Source organism: Mytilus californianus, unplaced genomic scaffold (genome assembly GCF_021869535.1).
Source record: "Mytilus californianus isolate M0D057914Y unplaced genomic scaffold, xbMytCali1.0.p SCAF_4, whole genome shotgun sequence".
NCBI lineage: Eukaryota > Metazoa > Mollusca > Bivalvia > Mytilida > Mytilidae > Mytilus > Mytilus californianus.
The window spans coordinates 9909335-9926198 of record NW_026262690.1 but is presented as its reverse complement, the minus strand read 5'-3'; the positions used below and the strand labels follow the sequence as shown (position 1 = coordinate 9926198).

Here is a 16864-nt window from a genome sequence, read left to right as displayed (position 1 = left end):
TTGATTATTATTGGTGATATCCCAATTTTAGGATAAGGTTTAATGCAAACATTGGCAAAAACACAAAATCAAATATCCGCGAAAATAAAATATTTCCTCATTCTACGAAAATGGGTAGCCCCGAACACAAATGAATCCACAGAATATTAAGGACTTGACTGTTACTTATATCTTTAATATAATATAAGTTTACCAGCTACTTAAATTACGGTAAAAATGTGTTAAAGAGAAAACTTTGAATAGCTTTTGCATGACGACTGCAATTTGAAACATTTGTTCTTCCTGGAATTGCCAGTTTACGAATTTGACATAAATTTGAACCAAACTAGTACCTTTTTAGTATGTACAACAAAATATTTAGATATCGTTGTCTGCTTCTTGTTCAGTTGCTTAACAGTTGTTGTCCGATAACTATCTTGACATCCTTAACCTTTCCACATAACAATGATGTCCATATCAACTACAACTCCAACAGTTGGGTAATGATATCGGTTCACTCCTTACGGTTCCATAGTAGTGTTTATTACAAGGCAAAGTTTTGAAGGAGTTACATTTATAAACTAGATATAGGGAAACCAGAATCGATTTGGGGTATATTGGAATAGTTATTGTAGCATTTTTGTTTATATTCGACCGTCACTGAAGGGTCTAATGTGGACGGAACGCGCGTCTAGCGTTCCAAATCAAATGCCTGTTATCTTCGATGACTTTTTACAACCACTGGGTCGATACCACTGCTGGTGAACTTTTCGTCCCCGAGAGTATCACCAGCCCAGTAGCCAACACTTTTTGTTGGAATGAAATATCATTGTTATGGTCATTTGATGTAAAATATCTGTTTATGAAATATTTTGTAAGGTTTAAACATAATGGTTTGAGAAGAATTTAAAAAAAACAAAATTCCACAAAAAAAAATAACTTGCCAAAAGTACAACCACTAAACGTAAAAAGTCTCATGGTAAGCTTTTACAGGGGGTAAATACCTCGCTCCAGTTTTGAATAATGCATTTTTTTTATCTGGGGAGTTTTCGACAATTTAACAATGTCATTTCATTTATAATTCATAGTCAATCTACATCTCTGAGTGTAATTTAAGAAGATAATGCATAACATATTTGTTTCATCTAAATGCGTTTATGCAATTAAAGTTCTGTTGACGTTCTGTAAACCAGACGATGAAATAAAACAAACGAAGATAAAACTTTCGTAAAAAAAATGATTGATCAGGCATTACATACAGATACGATATGCCTGGTGTCTTTGAATTCATTAAACGTTATATTCATATTACTAATAAACTTCCACAATAAAGATAGAGATATCACAAATTGGTAGAATGTTATTTCCAATAAAGGTGTTTGTGGAAGTATGATTTTACTTGCAGGTAATCAATATGAAATGACACTTTGAAAGCATTCTGTTTTTTATGGTAATATCATTAGGGTAGATGGGGAGACTACACTATAAAACTATTTCAATACTTTGTCAAAATGTAGTGTATGATATGCCTTATTCAACAATATAGTAAAAAGTGTTTTTGTCAAGCTACAACATGTGCAATATTGTCAGATTGTATAAAGCGTATACTTGAACAAACAAATTTTGTGTGAATAGAAAGAAAACTAAACGAAAGACTTTTATAATAAAATATTATAAGAAGGCTCTTTTAATGCGCCTTTGGACATTGGAAATGACCTTGTTTTGTTTTCTTACTACAAAACAAAATAGGTAATTCACTGTACCTTTTTGTACAAGATAATATTATCTGAGTACCAAAAATGAGTTGCAAAAAAATTTAATCAAACTTTTTGTAAAAACAGTCGTTCTAACAGAGAGTACATAATTATCTGCATTCAGTTGAAAAGTCTTATTAATAAATAGCATTCTTCAATAAAAATTTGTATATTTCCATAACGATGTAGACCGATTGTCATCTGCTATTTTACAATGCAAGATGTCGGAATACACCCGATCCATTAAGCACAAAAAAGTGTTTAAAAAAACATTTCTGAACAGATAGACTTATCTTAAAAGGTAATATCAAAATAAATATTGCTGATCCATAGTGCAATGATTGTTTACAAGAGTCAATTTGTATTGTATTTATATACAAGACTAGAATGATTCTACTATTTATTTTTCATCTTTATTTTTATTTAAGATTTCTGCAGTCTTAAAGTTCTAAATACCAAAATGGGCAACTGATCTGTAAATTGACCGATAGTATCATATTCCCGATTGTGAAATTTTGACTAAGTGGTTATTTGCATGCCGGGTGATTCGTGCAAAACATGAGAAGCTTACACTGTCAACACATCCAGTCTCTCTCCTTCTGGAGTTAATGCGATTCATTCAGTGCTAGTTTTGTTACCCTGCTTTGTATCTTCTTAATCGATTATGATATTTGAACTACTGCTGTCTCAAATTAACTACACTGATCAAGATGAAAATGAGACAGGGTTTAATACTTAAAAAGAGATAAACGCTGCGACATATAAATGTTAAAATAAGACCTACAGCCCTCAACAATGAGCAAATCCCATACCGCATAGAAATCTATAAAAAGGTCCCGAAATGACAAATGTAAAATAAATCAAACGAGAAAAACTAACGGCCTACTTTATGTAAAAAACATAAACGAAAAATGATGATATACATAAACAAATGACAACCACTGAAATGCAGGCTCCTGACTATGAAGAGGCACATACGGAATATGGCGGGGTTAAACATGTTAGCAGATGCCAACCCTACCCTAATCAGAGACAGTGATTCAACAGCAAGACATAAGAGCAATTTTCACAAAACGATAACTGAAAAACAAATATGATAAACCACAACAAACGACAACTACTCAATTTCAGGCTTCCGACTTGGGACAGGCACATATACAATGTGGCGGGTTAAAACATGTTTGCGTGCGCCCAACCTAACTTGGGACAGTGGTGTAACAGCACAACATAAGAACAAACTATAAAAATCAGTAAACTCATCAGATCGATAATGTGCTTGTTATACAGCCAATGATCTTAATAACACCAACCATTGGGTTTGTTTTTTTGAAATAAGAACAATGTCGGGTTTTTTGAAAATGGTTTTTCGAGTTTTGAACATCTTTAGACTATTGTTACCTTTTAATATGTTCACTTTTTTTTTATCCCTGTAAGAGATTTGTTAAGTAAACATTCATCACGCAAAAAAAAGATAAGGAACAAGGTAGTTATTGCCGTGATGTTGATCTAATGTCAAGTAACCTTTCAGTGGCAATCCCTTCATTTTATAAAACTACCACCTGACTGTCTTATCGAGTAGTTGATACAGTATGTTCTCAAGATAATTATTGAAATAAAAATACAATTTATGAATGACTTATCGAATAAGAATGGATAGAAAATTCCAAAGTGGGACAAAAATATAAGTCGAAAAACAGACAACACTATGGAGGAAACATGACTGATGAACATTTAAAAAATACTAGATTGAGCATGTAAGAATTCCACAGAAAAAACGGAGTTGGACTCCTTCAGGTGCTTCGCCGGAGAAATCGGTTCATTTTCTAATTGAAACATCTGGCCTATGCTCATGACAAGAAAAGGCTCGGTAATAAGTGGCATTTGGTGATGTCACAAGCGAGGAAAAAGGCGGCATTTGGTGATGTCACAATCGAGGAAAAGAGGTGTCATAGTGAAAAATTTGGTACAGACAAAATTGTTTTATTAACAATCTTGATCAGTTATGTTTCTAGGGAAGTTAATAACTCATCAAAAGTATATATACTTGAATTTACGGTCTTCGGGAATATAGGTACACACGTTTGTTGATAGGCAATAGAGTCTTCAGTTTTTGCTTGGATATAGTGTATGTTAAAATTGACTTTTCCTTAAATATGCAGCATATATGTTTAATGTTTAACGTGTTAATTCTTCTGCGGTAAACAGTATGATTAATAGTCTTTCTATAAGTTACATTACAGTTCAAGGCTTAAGAATAATGGTGTTATATTTGTCGATGCACGTACTCTCTCTTCTTTTTGGAGTTCATGTGATTTCCTCAGTTTGTGTATACTGTCTTGATTTGTGTCTTCTTAATCAATTTATGAGATTTAAAATTTTGTTTACAACTTAAGCCTCAATTTATCTTATGGGGGTTCTATGATATGTGCCTCCTATATTGATAGTTCACAAATTAAAAACCTCTATAAACCTTGAACGAATTTATATTGATGACTTACAGCTATTAATCTTAATTTTGGAAGCTTCGGTGTATATTTCATTTGGTGTTATCTGGTAACTTGTGTAGAGTATACTTAACAAAACTGTTGACAAGTCTTTGTTTATTTTACATTTTAATGGACAAGATAAGTTCTTTTTATTATGACAGTAAATATTTCAATAGTTATGTATTAGTTAATCGATGATTATATAATATTATTTTTATTTCAAAGAATAGAACTTGAAATTGATTTATCGAAAGGATTGTGGTGTTTGCTATCTCATTGTTTTTCAACATATTTGATTAAATTTCAAATTCGATCTTATTATCAAAGTAAACAGTCTGATGTTTTTGGCATCAGATTCTTTCTAGTGTAACAAATCACAGTATTAGAATTAATATTTGTTCATTTTAAAAGTAATAAAAGCATTGATCCTTTCATTCGTGTTTTTTCGAAAGTGTGTTTGGTGATTTCTATAATGTCGGAGTTGTTTATACCATATCCGTTTTGTTAACCGAGTTCTAAGGAAATACACTGACAATTTTGATAAATAAAACATTTTTTTGTTTTGCCAACAACAAATTTAAAAATGCAAAGAAACGAAAATTTCAATTCTGCATATAGCGTTTGTAGAGAATTTATTTTCCCACCCATAATTTGTTTAATCTATTTCAGGATTAATGCAATAGGCTCATTAATAAGTTATTCTCAAATTTGAAAAATCAAATAATCTATTGAAGATTAAACTGTTCTTCAGAGGGAGCTGATAACCAGTTCATGTACCCATAAATACATCTTTTCGCCTACCAAAAATACTTTAGGTCACGTAGTATCCAAGTTCAGAACTCGAACGAAATGCTATTAAAGCCAATAAAGAATAAAATAAATGTCACAATGAACCTCGTTTTATTGGACGCGGTTATTTTCCATAAAATGCATTCATACAAAAAGTCATAGTGTAGGTCACTAAATGTTAAAAACATTAATATCCCATGCCAGGTTTTTCTGAAAACAATGCATGAAGAACACACAAAGCCAAAATATAAAACATGTGACCCTTATATGATGACGCATTTGCGGTCTTTCAAAGATGCATCTCTACACCAATATATGAACTCGTATGTTCATATTTTCTCAAGACGGTTGCTGGCGCGAACACAGACTTTAACCCCGGGTATCGCCAATGGTTATCCTTTGGCCTCCTTTTTAAAAACATTAAATAGAAATTGTAACAAAATTTATGTTCGCACAAAATGTTTCGCGGAAAAACACACCCAAATTGGTTTAGATAACTATGCAATTAACATTTTTGTTTTTGGCTTAAAAGTGTGTAATTGTTTAATTGAATACAAGATGGCGATTAGAAAAATTACCTCAGACAAAAAGGTTACCAAGACTTCTCACAAAGATAATAATCGCACTTTTTGTCTGTGAAATATATAGAGATCCAAGGAAGGGTACGTAGGGATAATGGGAATTTAATAATAAACCAAATACAAATATCTTATTGACATAAACACAATTACAATAATTGGCAATGGCCCATATTTCAGAGCACTATTACAATGAATACAGCATGATGAAATAATATGTTATAACTAAGAAGATAAATCTCATTTGTATAATCAAGACATTTCCGTGTAAGAACATGAATTATTTTAAATGCCAGGTGATTTTCACAGGGAAATATTGAATACAAAAAATGTGTATAGCATTTCTTTTACGGTACACTATCGTTACTGCCTGTGTAATTTGGGGGTAAAACAGGGCAGAAAAGGTGAACTTTGTTTATATGTGATAACTTAAGGTTGTGGAAATAATTACCTAATTTTGATCAACAATTTCTAGCATAATGATTTTAATGAGCAAGCGGAAAGGAACTTACACCTAGCCTAAATAAGTAAGATGAGGTACTGTGGATGGCTCCATTAAGCATAAGTACTAGAAAGGCTTATATTCTGGCTTTCACTGTTTTTAAATTGTATAGCTATGTATCATATAAATAGCATGCCAATAACAGACAAAGATTGCTTAACCTATTTTGTAACATATTGTAAGAATTGTCTAATGAAAGCATATGCTAGAATCAAATTACACTTAGCAGGAATTAGACATAACTACCATTTGTGCACGCTAAAAGTGTATATGTATAATAAAAAAGTTTTAAAAATAATGTTAGATTAAGAGATTACCTAATAAATCTCATATTCTGAATGATTTATAATTCAAGTTATCAAGTTATGAAGTTTTTTTCTCCATTTATTGACGCAATGTTGCAGCGTGCATTTAATCAAGCTTTTTCTGTTTTCTCCGATCTTTGAACCTCCTCAAGCAGTACAAATTGCTTGGCCGGACAAACCTTTAATCCAAGATATAAACTTAGATAATTTTTTTTAATTTCATATTACATCTGAATTACTCCAAATGTGACCTATTTCGAGAATGTATTCCCATTATTATTTTTGAAAAAGATATGTTCCATCCACTTGATGCGATGAGAAGATATAATCAAGTTCAAAAAGATCATGGACCAGACTCCAATTTATTTGTTAGTGAAGAGTATGATTACACTCTTTGTCTAGAGATAAATTAACATTAGGTAGATGGTAATTCGATTGCTATAGACGTTACATCAGATCGGACACAAAAACTGTTTGCAATGCACAAAATAATATGTGTTTTCCTAATTGTTAATACATGTTTGTTCTGAATCAAAGGAGTCAAATGTTTTAAGAACTAAACTTTGTATTTTTTGTTTTATTATTGCTGTTTCATAATTCTAATTATATTCAAGTAGATTCATCAATAATGATGGTCTATTGAATTTTTGAAACATTCAACAAAATATGTATCAATTCATGGGACTTTCACTCATGCTACTCATTCAATTTGGCCAACTTAATTTCAGGGAAATTGTTTCCCCCAATTCAATAATACATCTTGTATAAAATTAAGGCTTCGTTTGATTTAAGAGTGATAATTAAGTTAGATATTTGTATCTGCTGAGATCTACCGCAGGAATTCTCATTTAAAACACCTTTCTCGGATCTATCACAGGTTCTTAAACATGTATGTTTTAAATTCTCAACTCTCTGGGTTCTACCAAATGTTATCGCATTTTTATTTACTGTCTGGGTTATAAAACAGGTTTTAAGAACTTTTAAGTAGAGAAGGTAGTGTTTTTGAGTTGTGTAATTTTAATTATTCTAGTATGTTTTAATTAGTAGTCCCCTAGAGAGCCAAATGATACATTTAATGTTATTTCATGTATTATGTACAAGGGTTTTAATATTGTTTGTGAATATGATATTAGTTTAGTGTTTATACAATTGTGTTTTAGTATTAGTATGCTAATAAGATTAAAAATAGTTAATAGTTATTAAAAAGTTATGTGTGTAATATTGTAGTATTCATAATGGCAAGTATATGGGTTCCTCCTAAGTTGAACACTTCCATTTATTGTTCATGGAATCTATATTAGTTATGTGGTATGATACATGAGAGCAGAGACTGGTTATTGTTTAAAAGTTATTATAAATATCAACCTGCAGACATCTACTAATCAGTAATATGAATAAATAATAACTACTTTAATAACATAAACGGTACCAATTTTTCTGCACCAGATGCGAAATGAGAAATGTCAAAAGATAGAAGTGTTTACATCTATTCTTTGTAAATCAAAAAATATTATACCATATTACGTGTGAGACAAATTGGAAATATTTGGAATACACTCCGATACCTTAACTAAACTGAAAATCCGGCATCCAAATTCCTCTCAGTGAAAATCTAGAAAAGTGCGCGAAAGTTTAGTACGATTATGGTGAATTTTGTATTAAGATAACTTTCCTTGCAATTGTGCAAAGTTTGCATGAATTCTGTCATTAACTTACCAACTGTAAAACACTCTGTATGCACACTTCATAGCAAATAACTAGCATATTCGAGGTTTCTTTAAAAGACTGGATAATGTAGTTGATAAGCTCTTTATCATTTATCCTATCTGTATTAACCATGGAAACACCTACACCGATATCAGATAAGTCGTCTACTAAAGAACTTGTGATTTGCTCTGAAAAAGAAGGGTGTTTTGTATTTATTCTAGAAGACGTTGCAAAACTAAGCTCTTTTCACAAGCAATTAACTTTTATATTGAATTTGTCATATTAATTCGACATCATTCCGTGTTCTTCCAACGACAGACAAAAACATCGTTCAATACACTAGTAGGATTTTATACCGCTTGAAAAAAAGGCTTACTATCACAGAGGTATTCATTGTGATTTTATGGTTTGTGGTGAAGTTTGTGTTGTTTTGAAATGACATGAAATTACCATGGAAAAGTCAGGCAAAAATGTTCCCTGAAAATTCCAGTAAAATAACCGTGAAAAGAAAATCATTTACCCCTTGAGGGGGAAAAGTAAGTGAAATTTCTGTCTATGAATTAATTGATGTGCAATGATTTTCAAGTTTTAAATTTAACTTTGATTCAAGACCACGTGCCATATGCTTCTGTGAATATGAATAAACAACTACGTCCACCAAACAATATTACATATGTACATTAAGGAAATTTGATAAACCTCCGATTAAATATGTGGTGATTGATATATCGCTATTTATTTTAAGCGATGCACTTATGCTATTTACATATTAAATTACCGTTTGCGAATGTTATATGTGGTTATTAATGTCATGGTCCGAATGATAACTTAAATTATCTCTTACATTAATCACATATCTAAGAAAGCTAAAAGGTGACTTCATAATTTGTTATTTGATTTAAACTTCTTGGTTGAGCAACATTTCATCGTAAATATTAAATAAAACAACAATTAAATAAAGAACCTAAAGACCTATCTTGAAGATCTATTAAATTATTCAATGAAATTTAATTTGAGGACGATAACAACTATGTCCCAATACGGCCATCAACAATAAGCAAACTCCGTACCGTTTAGTCAATGATAAAAAATGATTAACAAAAATACCGAAATCCAAGGCACATTCAAAAAGGGGAAGTCCATAAAACCTGGCAAAATCAAATGCTTTACTAAATCAATCAACGGCACGAATGGAAAACAAATGTCAAACTCCTGACTCTCACATACCGCCATTACAAAATGTGAACCAATTCAATAGATAAAATCAACGGCCTGATTAATTCTAAAATAATAAACGAAACATAAATACAATAGAAAGCAGCTAACGACCACACTGAATTACATAATAGAAAAACAAAGGATATGGCGTATCCATCCAAAACACAAAATCAATACATGCACAGCAACATCAACAAAAAAACACACACAAAAAGCAAAGGAACAGCGCTTTTATTGCTTGTGTCTTTTGTATGACAGATACATAGAGAATGTTGCGGGGTTAAACATACTTGTGAACGCTCACCCCTCCTCATCCCTAAGACAGTGACGTAAATAAAGGCAACAGTAGTATACCGCTGTTCGAAACTCATAAATCGATAGAGATAAAAACAAATCCGGGTTACAAACTAAAACTGAGGGAAACGCATCAAATATAAGAGGAGAACAACGACACAACAAAAACACAACATTAAAAATGTAACACACACAGAAATGAACTATAATATAACAATCGCCATTTTCCTGACTTGGTACAGGACATTTTAAGAAAAAAATGGTGGGTTGAACCTGGTTTTGTGGCATGCCAAACCTCCCGCTTTAATGGCAACGTCAAACACAACACCAAAACGACAACATCACATGACAGGACCACAATACAAATAAATGGGAGAAAGAACAAAGACAAAGAAACACACGAGTAATAGCTAACAAAAGGTACTATGCTTAAAATTCAATACCTAGACGTGCGTCTCGTCCACACAAGACCATCCAGTAACAGTGCAATATTAGAACAAACTGTAAAAATTAGTTGGAAAGATTTTGACATATCAGATCGACACGAAGCACACATAAAAAACAAGATACCTATCTTGGAGTACGGCTAGTTCAGAGCCAGTTTTAACTATTTCATTTGTTGTGATTAATACAAAAATAAGAAGATGTGCTATGATTGCCAATAAGACAACTCTACACCAGATACCAAATCACGTTTACAACTATAGGTCATCATACGGCCTTCAGCAATGAGCAAAACCCATACCGCATAGTCAGCTATCAAAGGCCACGAAATGACAAATGTAAAACGAATTCAAACGAGAAAACTAACGGCCTGATTTATGTACAAAAAAATGAACGAAAAACCCAAATATGATATACAGCAACAAACGGCAACCACTGAATTAAATGACAGTTGTTTCCATTCGTTTGATGTGTTTGAGCTATTGATTTTGCCATTTGATCAATTACTTTCCGTTGTGTATTTTCCTTGGAGTTCGGTATTTTTGTTATTTTACTTTTTTTAGGCTCCTGACTTGGGACAGGCACATACAGAATGTGGCGAGGTTAAAACTTTTTTGTTGGCCCCAAATCATTCCCCTAACCTGGGACAGTTGTGTACCAGTACAACATAAGAACAGCCAAACTTACAAACCAAATCTTTGTATCTATGGCAGAATTTAGTAAAGGTTTTAAGTAATTTCTGGTAACGAAATCCCTGACTTAATAATTTACCAGTAATACATAGTTTACAATCATTGATATCGAAAACGTCACAACAGACACGGGCATAGGAAAGGACAATTATTACCGGTTAATTTGATGTATTCAAAGTAAGTTCCTTTCGGTGAATTTCGGCTGTATATTTAGAAAATTCTTGATTATTCAACGAAAAAATTTCATCAAGATAACGATAAGTGTTGTTGAATTTATCAATTAAATACAATTTAGACGGGTCTTTACTGAGTTTGGGCATAAACTGTGACAATACAAGAATAAGTCTGCTATTAAAGGGGAGCAATTGGTGCTTATAGGAATACCTACAACCTGTCGATACACCCCATTGGCGAAACGTACATAAATGTTATCAAGGAGAACATTAACAGCTTCAATCATCTTATCACACCTCCAATAAGTATATCTAGCATATTTAGCTTTCTCATTAGAGAAGAAGGCTTTAAATGAGTTGCAGCAAATATATTGCTCAACTCATTTAAAGCCTTCCATATTTTCGTAGACTAAAATATCAATGTCTAGAGCAATCAGTACACAATGACATTCAACGGATTTTAGTCTAAAAACGTCATTCAAAATCGGAGAAAAGAATTGCCTTGCGCACTGCCAAAATATATGTATCGCTAGGATATAAGACCATAAATGTTCATATATAGACTAACCATATATTATTTAAAAAAAACAAAATTATGCAAGGCTGAGAAACAGATAAAATGCTATGCTTTTCCGAACAATTGTAACATGTTTTGAGACGAATACAAATAAATTTAATGTTTTGAGACAATGAATGCTTTTCTTTTTTACTATAACTCGTGTAAAACTGTTCCAAATCAAAAATACGGTCAGTGCAATTTTATTAAAAACAAAGTCGCCAGGTGTAGTCTGACTGTTATAATTACTTGAATGTTATATAGGATACCGGAACATATTGTATTAACGGTAACAATAACAACAGTCAGCTAGTCAAACTTTAAGAATCCATTGTAATATACCGATCGATTTAGTTATCTGTGTAATTATAACACCACAAATATCATTCTATCGTTTACAGTGTTTTTACTCACCGGTTTTATTCTGATAGAAAAGCACCAAATTTCTCCAATGTACAATCTTGATGAATTGAAGTAAAATATCAGATTCTTTAAACTGTGTAGTTTCCATATTTTGGGTAATAACATGCGAAGCGTAATGTTTTTGTGTTCCACAAATCATGGACCCAATTGCAAATTCATCAAAAGTATCTAACAATGTACATTTTATGGATGACGGTAAACAAACAGAATCTAAGGTAGACATTTTAAATTCACTCACTGAAATATAATAGTAAACACTGACATTAGATGCATAAATGGATCGCAGGGCTTCTACATTAAGAGATCTAAGAGTTGGTGGCTTCAAACCCTGATTGTAAATATTCTACGGAATCTTCATGAAATATAAACTTAAATCACCGGTCAGAATTGTTCCCTTGTATAAAGCATACAACTTTTTCCTAACACATATTGTCTTGAATTGTCAGTTTGGTTATTTAGGGTTTTTTCTTCTTTTTACTTTTTTTTTTTTTTTTTTTTTTTTTGCTGGGGTTTATGTTCAATTCCGTCATGTCATCCGTTGTGGTATGAAAATTAACATTAGCTGTTAAGTAAACACGATCGAGCTTCTTAGATAATTCGTGTGTTTTTTAAGGGGTAAATGCAAGCATTAATGCATTCATTTCAATTTAAAACAATAAAGGCATTTTGGCATCGCGCATCACTGAATAGACATTACTTGTCGAAATGTGAATCTGGTGCAGTAAAATTGGTACCGTTAATGTAGCTTTAAATTTCCGTTTGCATTCTTAAAAATGTCCTTATCATTAACAAAACTTCCAATTTTATCTGCATGATGCATTTTACTTCATTGTAAAGTCTACGAATAAGGAACGCTAAATTGTACTTACATTTGGAACAGTACATGAAGGATTCATTAAATTTGTGAAAATTCATAGAAACATTTATCCTAAAGGTTGTTCCATGGTGTCTCAACATTACATTCTTGATGTGCAGTTTATCGTCAATGCCAAACATACCTATAACAGTTAAAAATACACATATTTGAAACTCTTTCCATGACAAATGTTCTTATATTCTTAATTATGTATAGTTACATGTCACCCTGTCCTGTTGTACAATCTTTGAATCATGTTGATAAGTTTAACCTACAATGTCAAAATAAAAATCCATGTACACAAAAAAAACTCTTTGATTTACACTTATGAAGTGCTTTGTACTTTCTATAAGTTTCTGTATAAGCCATCGTTTAAATGAACAATGGAGTCTGCATTATTATCCCATTGAATAAGATATTTGTTTTGTCTCATGACAATAAGGGAATTTGGTATGGTTGCCAATGAGACAATTATCCACCAAAGTCCAAATGATGCTGATCTAAACAGCTATTTACTATAAAATTGAGAATGGAAATGGGGAATGTGTCAAAGAGACAACAACCCGACCAAAAAGCAGAAAACAGCTGAATGCCACCAATGGGCCTTCAGCACAGCTAGAAAATCCTGCACACGGAGTCGGGCTTATAGTCTATTTGTTTATGTTTCATTAACAATAAAACTACACCTGCCAAAACCAAAGACCTATTATATTAAGAAAACTTAAAAGTGGTGTGATGTAAAAATATGGAATAATTTGCCCTCAGATTAAAAAGATTACGATACGATGAAACCGTTTAAAGATAGTATTCTAATTTCTTTTAAACGAGTAGGTTCTAAGTCTTTGCTAATACTCATACAAATACTAATGATGATTTATTTTGTGCATGCAGTATACTTTTATATTATGTTGTTTACCTAATGTTTAATTAAATAACTTTTAAGGACCCACAGGAAGCTTCCGCTAATAAAGATAATTTTAATTGTATTCATTTTTTTTAAGAAATTTGATAGAACATTAATCCACACTTAAGACGTATCAAAATACTTTTTTCAGAATGGTAAAAGAATACCTGGTAGTTCATCAATTGAAATTCTTTTAAACGTCAATGCATCCTTCTAACGCAATAATGCAAAATATGACAAATAGATTTGTTTATTTTTATCTTTTCATGTTGATATCACCATTGGATTTTACTCAATATGTATTCAATTTTGCATTTCTAAAATGATACTAAAATTAATTATAGCGCTTGTAATTTTGTGGACACAAAAAGCAAGTACTTGAAATTTGTCCAAATAAAGGAGATAAAAGGAACAAAGGTAGCCTGTTGGTAAATGCATTTGTTGCTTTAAAATTGCTTTTTGGACCAAAATAGAATACCTATTATTCCCGCTGACATAATCGTCATATTTATCAATTAACTACAGTATAACCCGAACGACGTAGCACTCCAATTTAAGTAATACAATGCATATCACCATACAAGAATTAACGTTTGTTGTTAAAAAATAATCTATTAATCAATAGGCAGTCATTAACAGAAAAATAAAGATTGGTGCCTATTGCAGTAGTTTGAAGCTAAATATTCTCATAAAAGATTTCAAACATGCCCTGTATTATTATTACGATTGACAGAACTACATACACGTGTATCATAAGCAATTATATTCCGCTCAATGCTAAATGAATTTCTTGCTTGACGATATTTTTGGTTGTCATGGCAAGATTTTTATCGTCAACCATAAATTGCTTTAAACTTTTACTAAATTCTTTCATAGATACAAAGATTTGGCTGTACCTGTAGAAAACTTATTAAAAACAGTATTTCACATCCTAAATTTTACGGTAATCTTGTACTAAAAGCGCGAAAATCACTATGTGATCCGTGTAAACTCATCTCGAACCTTTAAACAAACTTATTATTAAAGGTTATCTTACCAATGTTGTAATTAGATCTTTGAATATAGTTTACATTGGCACAAATATCGTTTTTGTCATCAGCAGATTAAAACATAACTAAATTTGTATTCTTTTCAAACGGTTTTTTTTGGGATGTATAAATACACATCCACGTTCGTTTCCTATATAGAGATTACTCTATCTATATATTACATTATACATATTTATTAGCAGGTTAACTCCTAACTATCCTACTGACTGTCGGTACTTTTATTTTGGCATTGCACAAGTCATATCTTCTTTGACTGTCCATGACGTTAAAACACTAAATCTCTGGGATGTGTTTTTGTTGATTTTAGTCTCTGATGCATGATTTTTTATTATTAATTGTTTTTGGCTTTAAACTAGCTTTCAGTAACTGCGAGTAATCTCAAATCGTACTTTCGTGTTAATTTGACCTGTTGATACAATTTGTAATGTATTTTTGATATCTAATGTTTACTAATTCAGTGTTATATGGTCCGTGTAACACTTATCAATTCAAAAGTTTTAAAAGTTTTCAAATTTTAGATTTTTGAAATTTTGATCAACGTTGTAAAATATCTAAATTCCAAATTTTTGAAAATGTTTGAAATTTTGAAATTTTAACCAAATAATGAAAATTTTAAAATTCTAAATATCGTTTTTAAATTTGATAGTTTAGATATTTGATCAAACTTTGAATGTACTAAATTTAACGTGCAGTTTTGATTATTTCGCTTTTTGAAAGTTTGATTTTTAAATTTTTGATTAAGATATCAAAAATAGAAAACGGGCGAAAAGAGGGGTACATGTAAAGTGCGAAACGGAACAAAAGCGGAACGAAACGAAACAAAACGAAAAGAAATGAAACAAAATGAAATGAACAGTTACTGTTACTTAAAAGTTAATGTATAAAATAAACCAGAGGCAGACAGTTGTAAGCGGTGACAAATTAGATATTCTAATATGACGTGCTTCTTTCGCTTTGTAAACAACACCGTGGTAAAGTTCTCGATATATCTATACTTAGCGCAGACTCAGAGATATACATAATAATGGATGTTACAATATACCTCCCTAGTAAATCCACATGTATTGGAACCTATTTACAAACGCTATGCCGATTTTATTGTTTTAAGAATTGCAATTGAAAAAAGACTACAGGACTTTTATACTAATTCGGATGCATAACAAAAGGAATTAATGCACAAGAACTCGGAGAAATCTACAAAATCAAAATAAACTAAAATTCCGCGAAAGTCCATTAATGCTTTTGGCGCATTCAAGTCATTTCAAAACATGACGTCATACAAATGAAAACGCTAAAGCTGAAGGTTTTTCAGTTACGTGAACCATCGAAATTCGTATAATATTACATTAAAATGGATTTTTGAGGTAGGTGTTGTTTTATTTTCTATTTTATTGCATTATTCGCATATTTACTGATTTCAGCAAGTTAACATGGCGGCTCCTTAGTTACGAAATGTCAACTTTGGATTTGACGGTAGCTTACGAGAAAAACATGTTAATTAAAAATTGCAAATGTCGGGTTTGAGAATTAAAAGAATTAAGCACATTTTTTCTAGCGGTTGTTTACGAAATAATTCATGCAAGCTACAGATTTATTAGAATGTTTTAGCTTTATCTAACAGGGAGTAAAAAAGAACAGCCACACACACGGCATACCCACCCTCGCTTCTGTTTTCTAATGACCGTATTTGTCGTATTAGAATCGAAATAATTCATGGAAGCCATAGATTTGTTGTAAATTTACACATGGCCTGGGCCGTGATATTTGTTAACTTTATCCCTCGCTAACGCTCAGGATAAGTTTCGAATATCACGGCCCAGGCCATGTGTAAATTTCCAACAAATCTATGGCTTTCATGAATTATTTCTTAAACAAAATAAATATTTCTTAAAAGCGGAGACTTCATTTTAAAACAAGAAACACTGCTCTGATTATGATCATTCTTAGTTTGGAATAAAAAGCACGAAATATATCAAACCATTTTTAATTGCAAAATAAATAATTTAAAGAAGAAGTCGGTTTGATTTTTTTTTTGAACATCACATGAGATAACAGTGTAATGAAATTTTTTAGGTTTTGCATCTTTTGAAAAAAAAATATTCAAACCTATTTAAACCGGCATCAAACAAGATGATTTACATTTTTAAAAAAATCT

The 16864-nt window shown here is 31.5% G+C and overlaps 1 protein-coding gene across 1 annotated transcript in view; it reads right to left on the bottom strand.

Annotated features, from left to right (window-relative positions):
- Window positions 1-16864, bottom strand: part of LOC127737443 (probable glutamate receptor) — a 66416-nt gene that overhangs the window by 29910 nt on the left and 19642 nt on the right. The window contains exons 2-4 of the mRNA XM_052248147.1: window positions 12770-12898; window positions 11892-12137; window positions 8110-8288 (exon numbers count right to left, since the gene is read on the bottom strand). Coding sequence (XP_052104107.1) covers window positions 8110-8288; window positions 11892-12137; window positions 12770-12898 — 554 coding nt within the window. The remainder of the gene's footprint in view (window positions 1-8109; window positions 8289-11891; window positions 12138-12769; window positions 12899-16864) is intronic.